Here is an 11,561-nt window from a genome sequence, read left to right on the forward strand (position 1 = left end):
TATATTTATTTTAAAAGATTATATAGATACCTGTTTCTAATTCTTGATAACTTGTATCTGTAGTTTGCCCCATCTGCTCCACCACAGAGAGTACAGCTTGTGTACTGGTTTGTGCTGTGAGGTAAATAAAATTATTACTTCTTTATAGTTATGAATAAACTATTACATACCTTTATTTACCTTTTTCATTAAACTGCAATGGGCATTGCGGAAGAGGAACAAGTTTAGTAACTAATTAAAAAGTGCAAAGTATAAGTAACTTTTAATTCAGCAATGTTGTTATAATAATTTTAAGTGATAAATTACCATCGTTTTGCTGCTCATTGTGCGTATTATTAGTTTTTGTAGATCCTATAATTATAATTAAGAGATTTGTTAGTGCTTTAAATTACCTTATTAATCTAGCTGCATTTAGAAAATTTGCTGTAGATCCTCTAACCATTCTACTTGCATGCATAGAATACTATGTACAATCAATACAATTGGTAATAAAAGTGTGTACTTAATTATTAACGAATTATGTTTTAATTTATATATTCAAGTTTATAGTTACATTTGTATTTTATTTATATTAAGGTAATTGAACTCTAATTACTGATTTAAAAAGCTACTGTGGTACTATTAATTTGAATTACCTTTTCTTTGTAAGGCTTTTGGAGTGGATTTTTTTTTCATGTTTTTTACAGGAACATCTCCATCAGCTATACAAAAGTATTTTGCACATATAAGCTTATTAAAATATATAGATTTTAAATACAATTTAAATTCTTACATAAATTATCCTCCAGTGAGCACAATGCTTTAACAGCTTTACGTTTCTTTTTATTAACCAAAAGGTCACAGATTGTGTCTGTATCAGCATCGGATGATAGCCAAACACTTTTTTTTCCACCTCCAACGCTTCAGGAAAGGAAACTTTCAATTGAAATATATTTAATAATTAATAAACAAATATGATAATATTGAGGTCTATAAATTTTATAATATCTTACCAAAAGGACCAAGAAGCTTTGAGTAGCTTAAAAGACACCAACCGGTGTTGGGCTCCAAAGCCTTTGATATGGCCTGCGGGAATTAATATGTTTTGGTCGCCACCAATAAAGCTCTTCTGTGGCAAATACCCATGAATTAGGGACCACAGAACAAATTCCATCTCCAAGTATTACATACCAAACCTAGAGACCAAACGTTTAGTATAAATGTGATAGTATAAGAAAATAAAAAAATATATATTTACTTACATGTAATTATAAAGAAGATGGTGAGTTATATTTTGCATACATATATACATAAAGTCAATTGTAAAGTTATTTATAAATATAAAATAGACAGAGAGAATTAATATAAAAAATAAATTAAACCTATTCATTTAACAGTGGAAGAACAACATATGTACCATCAATATAATCTAATTGTACCCCTTTAGAAATGATGGATGAAATTGGCCATATTTGCAAATTAGAAAGATTGGAAGCGACATAAAGATTGAAAAGTCTCGAGTCACAAGGATAATTAGGTAACCTAGTGAGGTTTGTAAATTTTGAACCGATGATCACAGGATTACCACGCTGGAAACAAATATATGATATGCATACAATACTTGTCGTATCATTCACTTCTATATAACAGCAGTTGTTATAAGCTTTAGTTGTTAAAGTGAAAGCTGAAAATTTAATTTCACTATGAGCATGATCGCAGCCATATGGTAAATTATTGATATTTAAAGGTTTTAACATTTTAGGCGCTACAGAATTTAATCTAATTTTTTGTGCATGTATGAACGAAATTTCATGTAATCTATTATATAATTGTTGAAGTGGCTTTTCAAATTTTCGTAACAGTTTTCTTAAAATAAACAAGTAAGTTTCGAAAGGAAACGCGCTAAATGAATCTAATGGACCTAATCTTTTGGCATCTGCAGATATATGTATTAAATTATGAATATTATAAGTTAACGTTTGAGGTCCATATAAAATAGACATGTTTTGAACAAAATTAATTAATAAACTATTACTATATGCATTGTTTTTATAAAATTCTTTACTGCTGCAGAGTATTCTCATAGCACAGTTCAAACTATTGAAATGAATGTATTTTTCATTAGGCAACACATTTGCTAAAACTACAGGACCCAAATAAAGAAGAAAAGTGCGATATTGTGTTGCTTTCCAAGAAGTATATTCATTAAGATCAAAATATTTTCTATAAAATTCTACAGGTATGCATTTAGAAATCATTTTCAATGAATTATACAATCTATTAATATAAATTTTTGCAATTCTTGATATTTGTTGTTTTTCTAGCCACAAACTCAAAAGCTGTTTCATGACACCGAGACATGTATTGTGCATGTAATCAATTGGAAAACTAGTGATCATTGGAATTGAGAGACGTTCAAATGGAGAAGAAATATCTACCAAGTGATGCCTAGCCTGACTTCTTGAAGAAAAATCTGGATCAGTTCGTAGAGGTGAATTTAAATCTGGGAAAGTCATTCGTCGACCTATTCTAAGACCAGTGACTGTACACTTTCCACAAACATAATATCCATTATGAGATTTGGTGCAAGTAACATAGGCTTTTGCTGGGGAATCACAAATTATATTGCATATTTTAATTTGCCAATGCTGATGCATATAATTAAAACCTGAACTATTCAAAGTGATTAATTCATTAATTAAATCTCTAAGAAATTCTGTAATACAAGGTTTTTTACTACCATGATAAATTCCTATCACAAACGGTGTTACAAAATTTGATATGCGTCCAAGAATAGGCCATAAATGCCTTTTAGGACTTTTAGATATGGTCATACCATCAATATGTGAATCTATTTTTATTACATTATTAGAGATAACTAAGTTAAATTTTTTAAAAATATTTATTAAAGCATTTGATAGCCCGAAGTGAACATATTGACCATGAGATATATTTTGGACTATATATGAATTAGGTTTTGGAGTATTCATTATGGTTCGAGCATCAAGTGGTAGATCATGACCCTGGCGAGACAGAATATGCAGCAAAGAAGTAATAGCATTTTGGTGAATATTGAAATCAATAGCCCATTTACGTAATTCCTCTCTGAATGAAATTGAGTTTGTTTCAGTATCGACACTGTTTATATTTATATTGCTGTAAAGCTCCCTGTTAATATTCCTGTCATTGTCACTGTTAATGATCCTATCATGATTAGAATTTTCTCTATAATTGTTGTCATTGTCATTGTGACTATCGCTGTTTATGTTGTCATTGAGTGTATGTTCAAGAGTACTATTATTTTCTAAACCATTACCAATAATACTATTGTTTTGGGTATTATCAATTATGTTAATATTGTTAACTGGACATGAATGAAATTGGCTTATATTAGTACCTTGTATACTTGTATTGCTTTTAAATTCTTTGTTATAAAATGCTAATGTTCGTCTATTTCTTTGTCGTTTTGACAATTCAGAAAAATCTTTTGTCATTTTAAAAAATAATATAAAATTATTGTAACAGATTATAATATATAGCTCAATTATTTACTGTACGTATGTATATTAATTTGACTTTATGTATATGTATATGATAATATATATATATATATATATATATATATATATATCTTATTTTTTCGATTTAGCTGCAATAATCTTGTGCGAAACAATGTCCCAAGTTGGCTCCGTACCTGCGGTCAGAAGGGAAGGTCTTATTCTAGAATAAAATATTCAAAGCCAAAGATAAGAGGTAAAAGTAGTTTTTATTTAAATAAATAAAATGTACAAAAATATATTTACAAAAGAACCGCTAGACTAATGATCGCCTTTCTAGGGAATTTGCTCTCGTCAACTTCTAGGGAATTTCGGTCTACGAAGATTCCCTAGAACCCCAGAAAACAGAATTCCCCAGAAAGGAACGCGGACTTAGAAGCTCCCGGACTGGGTCATTTTCCCTGGAGTATTCCCCAGTAAAATCCCCAGCCACGGGAGGAAGCGAAATAGGAGAAGTGGTTTTAGGGAAGGGGAAGTCCCCTTACCCCTCGGCCTACTTTTCCTAGAGCTATAGTGGCTCCGAGCCACCCCAACCCCTAGGGTGAATGCTACCCCTCCCGCTACCCGACTCTTTCGAGAGCCCTGGACTTGAGGGTCGGAACACTGGGTCCGAGGTAGTCCTCGGAGGCAGTGTGGAGGGGAAGGAGAGGGTTAACTTCTCCCGGGCAGTCCCCGGAGAAATTTCCCTTAGGAGGGAGGATATTGCCGCAGAGGGGTAGTCCCCTCTTGGTAGGCAGTGGGTGGTAGGTGATACTTACCAAAGTATTTGCCCGATGAGTTCGCCGGTGGAGGCGCTGTTCAAGATGCCGTTGAGGCGTCAAAAACCAAGCCGTGGAGGCGTCAAAGGATGCTGCTGTTGCTGCTGTCAAAGCAGCGGTCGAGCAAGGCTGAGGTGCGATGGGTCCTTATCAAGGACCCATCTATATAATTACGCGACACTAATCTTGCCAGCGAAAGAGCTGCTGCGGGCGCTGGCCACCTAGTGGCCAAGCGCGCAAGTAGTGTCGCTTCGCGGCCGCGACGCGCCAGGGCCAGAAGACGCGCAAGCGCGCCGCGGAGAGAGGGACAGATAGAGCGGCTAGACGCTGTCGGTCTATCCGTCTATTGTGAGCGCAATAGAGATGGGAGATATAACAGAGAAATGCGGAATCTACTTCGCAACATTTTCTGCTCCCCCCAATCTCGAACAAATCTGTTTACAGAAATGAGATTAATTTTATATAAATTTATGTAAAACTTATTTGTAGGAAATATAAAAACAAAACGGGAATACATTTTAAGCGACTGCATTCTTCATAAGATTAAAAAATATATACATAATTAGTAGTACATACCATATTTTTTATTCGATAAAATAATATATCAGTAAATTGCCGTAATTATTGTCTTTTAATTCTGCACACAGCGATGATATCCAATAAACGACTACCGCATCAAGCAATGGCTGCACAGGTTGCATTCAGTGGTTGCTTTCAATTAACCTGAAGATCGACATAATCAAACACAAATGGTATATTACATGCTCACACACACTATATATTTGTATCTGACTGGCTGATGCCTTTGTACTGACTACAATAGGTTGACTTATAGTTGACAATTTGAAGTCGACTGGAGGATGACTAAGACAAGTCAGCTTACAGTCGACAATTACAAGTTGACTTGAGAATGACTAAGAAAAGTCGACTGAAAGTCGACTTTTAGTCAAGTGTGCTGTTAGGGTGGCTACAATTATTGCGGACCAGGTACTCGACTTCGAGAACGGTTAGCACGTGGTGATCCGGGCATAAATCCTCTAGACGAAGCCTGCCGTGAACACGATATCGCATATTCAATATATAAGGATCTGCTACCACGTCACCAGGCTGATAAAGTACTTGCACAGCGTGCACGAAAGCGTATCACTGCTAGTGACTCATCTTTACGTGAACGAGCAGCTGCAGCAGCAGTCTGGGCATCCATGAATGTAAAACGAAAACTTGGCTTAGGCCAACAAGTGGATGGAAGAAGCATGAAGAAAAGAAAAATTCGTATACCGAAGAAACGAGGAGGTTTATTGAGGAAAAAGCAATTTACTCACACAAAAAAACGGGGGGATTTATTACCTCTGCTCCCACTGTTGAGTGCAGTGGGCGCATTAGCTAGGGGCGCAGCAGGTATAACAAAAGCTGTAAACGATGCGAAAGCATCCAAGAGACAATTGGAAGAGATACAGCGTCACAATCGTTTAATAGAAGGCAGGTGTGGACATGGTTTATACCTATCCCCTTACGGGCGAAAGGGAGATGGTTTGAAAAGGAGGAAAAGAACCTCGCAAAAAAAAAAATAAGCAACCTTCCGAAATCTGGAGCTACTAGTAATATTCAATTAGTACATGCATGTCAGGATATACCACATTTTCGAGGAGTCTTTATGCGCACATCTCTACCACAAACCGTACTATGCAATGAGTGTGCAATCGTGAATCTTGATGAAGAAAAAGGTTCTGGTACACATTGGGTTGCCTACGTTAAACGTAATAATTACGTAAAGTATTTCGATTCCTTCGGAAATTTGAAACCTCCAATTGAACTTTTAGATTATTTTGGTCCTTCTGCTATAATCTACTACACCACGATCAATATCAATCATATGGTACAAGCAAATGCAGTCAGTTGTGTGTCAAGTTTCTACGTCAACAATGTCTTTAACGGTTACGCTGTCTGACCGCGGGTCCATATTGGAGACAGATTTTTTCCCACCGATCAATCTTCAGGAGGGGCAATTTGAACTTGATCTCGTAGACTTTCAGAGCTTCAATTCAATTGCTAATGTTGATGAATCGAACAATAAGTTTTACTACGATACCGAAGATCTGACTATACCTACAGGTTGTTAAGAGTTGAGTGCTATAAATGATCTTTTGCGTACATTGATGCATGAGGCGGATAATGAAGATATTATTATTCTACGTGCTAATAATAATACGTTGAAAAGTGAAATAAAGTGTATATATCTGATTGAGTTTACAAAACCTAATAATATACGCTCTTTATTGGGTTTTTCGACAGATCGAATTATTCAGCCGAACACTCTAGCCGAATCAGGCCAGCCCGTAAACATTATAAGGGTCAATATTTTACGAATTGAATGTAATATTAATGCTGGTGCATATACAAACGGCAAACCTCAACATGTTATACATGAATTTTTTCCAAGCGTCCCACCTGGCTATAAAATCTCGGAATCACCGAAAAACGTCATTTACCTGCCAATCATTGTAAAAGTAATTGCCCGTCTTGCGCATTCTCGATCAGGAAAACCGTCTAGTAAATTACGGTGGGGAAGAAATTACAATTCGATTACACTGTAACGAAGTTCCCCGTTACGTATGCAAGATACCGAATAAAAAGTATGAAAGCTACCGAACAGAGGATATTATTAACCCATTAACGTCCAAAATGTCAAAATTTCTTGCACGTTTTCAAAGTGATTTTTTCCTATGTAATTGGCGTTGAAAAAATTCTTGAACCACATATTCTGATGTAAAATTGCATGCTCTTTCAGAATCCGTTGCCAGAATCATGATAAAACTCACAGGAAAAGAGATATGCTCGATTGAAACAAAAAAAACACCTAAATTTTCGAAAAAAAAAATTTTTAGGATTTTTTTATGAAGTGTTACGGTGAAGATATCACCTTGCGACCGTGATCAAAGGTGATCATGGGAGTTGAAGTTTAACAGGGAATTTTTTTGTTGACCTTGAACCATCGCTTCTTTACAAAATGGCGGAAAAAACGATTTTTTTTTTTTCAATTTTCATCAACTTTTTTCTCGAAATCTATGGTCTTTAGAAAAAAATTCATAAAAACAAAAATGCCTTAGAATCGCTCGAGGAACATTCTCAAATTTTTTCAGAATTTTTTGAGACAATTTTTGATTTTCCGGGAAATTTGTGAAATGGAATTTTCAAAAATGTCTCCAAAAATTCTGAAAAAATTTTAGGACGTTTCTCGAGTGCTTCTAAGACATTTTTGTTCTTATGAATTTTTTTCTAAAGTCTATAGATTTCGAGAAAAAAATTGATAAAGTTGAAAAAATAAAAATTCGTTTTTTCCGCCATTTTGTAAAGAAGCGATGGTTCAAGGTCAACAAAAAAATTCCCTGTTAAACTTCAACTCCCATGATCACCTTTGATCACGGTCGCAAGGTGATATCTTCACCGTAACACTTCGAAAAAAAATCCTAAAAATTTTTTTTTTCGAAAATTTAGGTGTTTTTTTTGTTTCAATCGAGCATATCTCTTTTCCTGTGAGTTTTATCATGATTCTGGCAACGGATTCTGAAAGAGCATGCAATTTTACATCAGAATATGTGGTTCAAGAATTTTTTCAACGCCAATTACATAGGAAAAAATCACTTTGAAAACGTGCAAGAAATGTTGACATTTTGGACGTTAATGGGTTAATTATATAAAGCAATTGAAAATATTCAATAATGCATCAATCACTGCATGGTGTGATAGTTAGGTAGTATTAGCATGGTTACGCAAGCACCCATGTAATTGGAAGGTTTATGTAGCAAACCGAGTATCTTTCGTCCAAACAGAGCTCCCATCTGCAGAATGGAGACATGTAGGTTCAAAAAGTAATCCAGCTGACTTGGCATCTCGAGGAGTACCACCTCCGGATTTAATAGGTTCCAAGTTATGGTGGAATGGACCCGAATGGTTGTTAACGCATAGGTCACAATGGCCATATCAACCTTTGCAAGTTCATTCAGTAGCTATGGTTCATAAGACTAAAGAGAATGAGTTTTTAACACGTTTTTCGACTCTGACACGGTTGATAAGAGTTTTAGCGTATTGCTTAAGACCTTTCCGCAATTGGCGTTTGACGAAGAAACAATTAGCGCCCAATATATCCTTTCTGACAGCCCCTGAGTTGTTAGAAGCTAGATATTATGCTATTCGCATGGCCCAATCGGCTGCCTTTTCTAAGGAAATACATATCTTGACAAAATCTCCAGATTCCCACTGTACCTTACAAAATAAAGCATTGTCACGTTTGTACCCATTTGTTAGCCAATCGGATGGCTTATTACGCGTTGGTGGCAGATTAGCTTATTCTAATTTAATGAAGGATGCCAAACACCCACCGATTTTACCGAAGGATTCATCTCTTAGCAAACTATATGTAAAACATGCTCATCATTCCACTTTGCATGGAGGAATCGTTTTGACAAGGGTTAGATTGTTGCAAGATGTTTGGATATTAGGCTACAATTTGTTAGTAAGACGCGAAGTGCGCTTATGTATTAAATGTCAACGCATCAGACCTAAGTTAGCGTATCAATTAATGGGTAATTTGCCGGAGGATCGAGTGACCCGTAGTTGTCGACCGTTTGAAATTGCCGGAGTGGATTATGCCGGCCCATTCAACTAAGGATCGCAAAAGGAAGAGGAACGAAAAGCTACAAGGGATATATAGCACTGTTTGTTTGTTTTTCTACACGTGCTATACATTTAGAAGTTGTCAGCGACCTCACCACTGAAGCATTTCTCGCTGCCTATCGTCGATTTACAGGAAGAAGAGGAATTTGTCGCAAAATGTTCAGCGACAATGGGACGACGTTCCAAGGAGCAGCTCGAGAGCTTAAAGAAATGTTATCCAGATCATCGACATTTTATAAGGAAGTGGCTGAGCTTTTGGCTAATGACCATACGGAATGGCTTTTTATTCCACCTCACGCGCCACACTGTGGAGGGATCTGGGAGGCCGGAATTAAATCAGTCAAATATCACCTTCACAGAGTTGTGGGCGAGCACAAGTTAACTTATGAGGAACTGTCTACTGTCCTCATTGACATTGAAGCCTGTTTGAACACCAGACCTTTGTGTGCCCTTACCCACTCTATCGACGATTTGGAAGTCTTGACACCTGCGCACTTTTTAATAGGAGGTTCATTGGGAAACGTACCAGAAAGCAGTTTATCCAACATACCCGAAAACCGTTTAAGCCGATTTCAATTACTCCAACGGATGAAAGAACAGTTTTGGACCAGATGGTCAACCGAGTACTTACACACTCTACAAGAAAGATTTAAATGGAAGGACTCTACCAAGAATCTAACTATAGGATAATTAGTGTTGTTAAGAGATGATCGGTATCCACTGTCGAAGTGGCCGCTTGCGCGCGTTATAGAACTACATCCTGGATATGACAATTTTGTAAGGGTAGTCACAGTAAAGACTGCGACCTCTCAGTTTCGCCGTCATGTGAACAATCTATGTCCGTTGAATTTACCGACCACAGACAATCAATCTATACCCTGTCAATCCTTAAAATAAGTAAGGTTTATTTATTTTTGTTTTCGCTTTTCGTCATTCGGACGAAAATAGTGGGCGGGATGATGGGTAGTTCTTCTCCGAGTAGCGACCGAGCTATAGTTTAGTTCGAAGTATAGGCGCGAGAGGCGTGGTAATCCAGCGGTGAGAGGAATCGGCGGCAAGAGGAAGAGAGGAGGGGAGAAAAACGTTTGAGACGTACTGTCTAGAGAGAAATCGGGGAGATCGGAACTGAGAGGAGTTGATGATATATCACACTATAGTTTGGTATATAAAACAAAAGGACGGTAGAATAAGTAGAGAGAACACTCTCACCATTGCAGGGTGCAATCAATGCCCCTAAGCCACCATTAGGCCAAGGAAGAATCCATAAAGCTTCCTAAGGGGTGGGACACCAAGTCCCAGGTAATTTGTTATGGCCTGCCCTGCCTATCAAAGGTATTTGTAATCTTTAAGTACGCAAATTGTAATCAGTTTCATTGTTCAAATTCAGATTGAAAAGCCTTTTTCCCTAATGACAGGGTTTTTTCTGGCATGTACATACCGACAAATAAAAGTGTTGTTTGGTTAAGTCGGAAAAGGACAAGTCATTTTTAATTATATCTCCTCTCATTAACCAGTATTATATATCCGGGTTAATTAATGCAAACAATAAATCTTAGTTAAATCTATTTCTATAATAAAATAATATTAAGAAAAGAGAATAACGTAAAAAGAAAAAAATAATTATTACCTTCTAAAGATTTTCTACGACAATTACGTGATAGTAAAAAAAATATTCTGTCTGCAACGTGACACTGGTACTTTGCACTGCTTGAAGCATCAATACTGCTATTACACCTCAATAAAATATTCTGACTGCATCGTTACATACTTGAACTTTCGACTGCTTCAGGCTTCTAATCGAGACTGAATGAAATTTCCTAATTGCTAGCGTGGGTGACTTTGAATAATATCGTAGGAGGGATAAGATATACACACTTATTGGAAATTGAGAGTAGGGGAAGTGTTGCAGGCGAACGAAATTTGTAATTGGTTACTCTCTCATGATTGTAGATTGCAAAGAGAAGTCATTATTTTAAACGTGTTGTTACATGTAGTCTTTAGATAAAGTAGTTGTTAATTAAGTCAAATAATTCCATTTAATTATATACACGTTCCTTAGATAAAGTGACATCAGTCCAGAATATAAACTTTTCATTGTTTAAATGCGAGTCGTGAGATACACGTTCTTCAGATCAAATAACTGTCACCTAAAACAAATATATTTAATTCTCTCAAACGTGTCATAACACGTACTAGATGGTAAAGATAGTCACGTTCCTCAGATAAAGTAATGACAGTTTAAAATATAAACTTTTCATTATTTAGAAACGAGTCGTGAGATATACGTTCATTATTACTTGGGTTGGGAATACTAGCTTCTTCAGGACGTATCCTGAGTGCAGCTTAAAATTTACGAGCGCATCAATGACTTCTTGAAAATCTTACTTCACACTGTGACTCTGTTTAGTACGTGAGTTCATTTGTCTGGTCTGCTTGTGAGAAAAGTCTTGGGGGAAAAAATAGCTAGAGGCTGAATGATTTGTCTGGTCTGCTTGAGGGAGGAAAAGTCACGAAAAAATAGCTAGAGGCTGGTTGAGAGGGTAAAATAATGTCAGAAAGTATCGAGCGCATCAATGGCTTCTAGACAATCTTA

The 11,561-nt window shown here is 36.3% G+C and overlaps 1 protein-coding gene across 1 annotated transcript; it reads left to right on the forward strand.

Annotated features, from left to right (window-relative positions):
* The first annotated feature begins 9,124 nt into the window (after nucleotides 1–9,124).
* LOC136773059 (uncharacterized) lies at nucleotides 9,125–9,865 on the forward strand. Its single transcript, XM_066726424.1, has 2 exons — nucleotides 9,125–9,591; nucleotides 9,673–9,865. The coding sequence occupies exons 1-2, from the start codon at nucleotides 9,125–9,127 to the stop codon at nucleotides 9,863–9,865; spliced, it is 660 nt and encodes a 219-aa protein (XP_066582521.1).
* Nucleotides 9,866–11,561: the final 1,696 nt, after the last annotated feature.

Source organism: Prorops nasuta, unplaced genomic scaffold (genome assembly GCF_024137725.1).
Source record: "Prorops nasuta isolate Cenicafe-Biocafe unplaced genomic scaffold, Cenicafe_Pnas_1.2 PNAS00001, whole genome shotgun sequence".
In the NCBI taxonomy this organism is placed as follows: domain Eukaryota; kingdom Metazoa; phylum Arthropoda; class Insecta; order Hymenoptera; family Bethylidae; genus Prorops; species Prorops nasuta.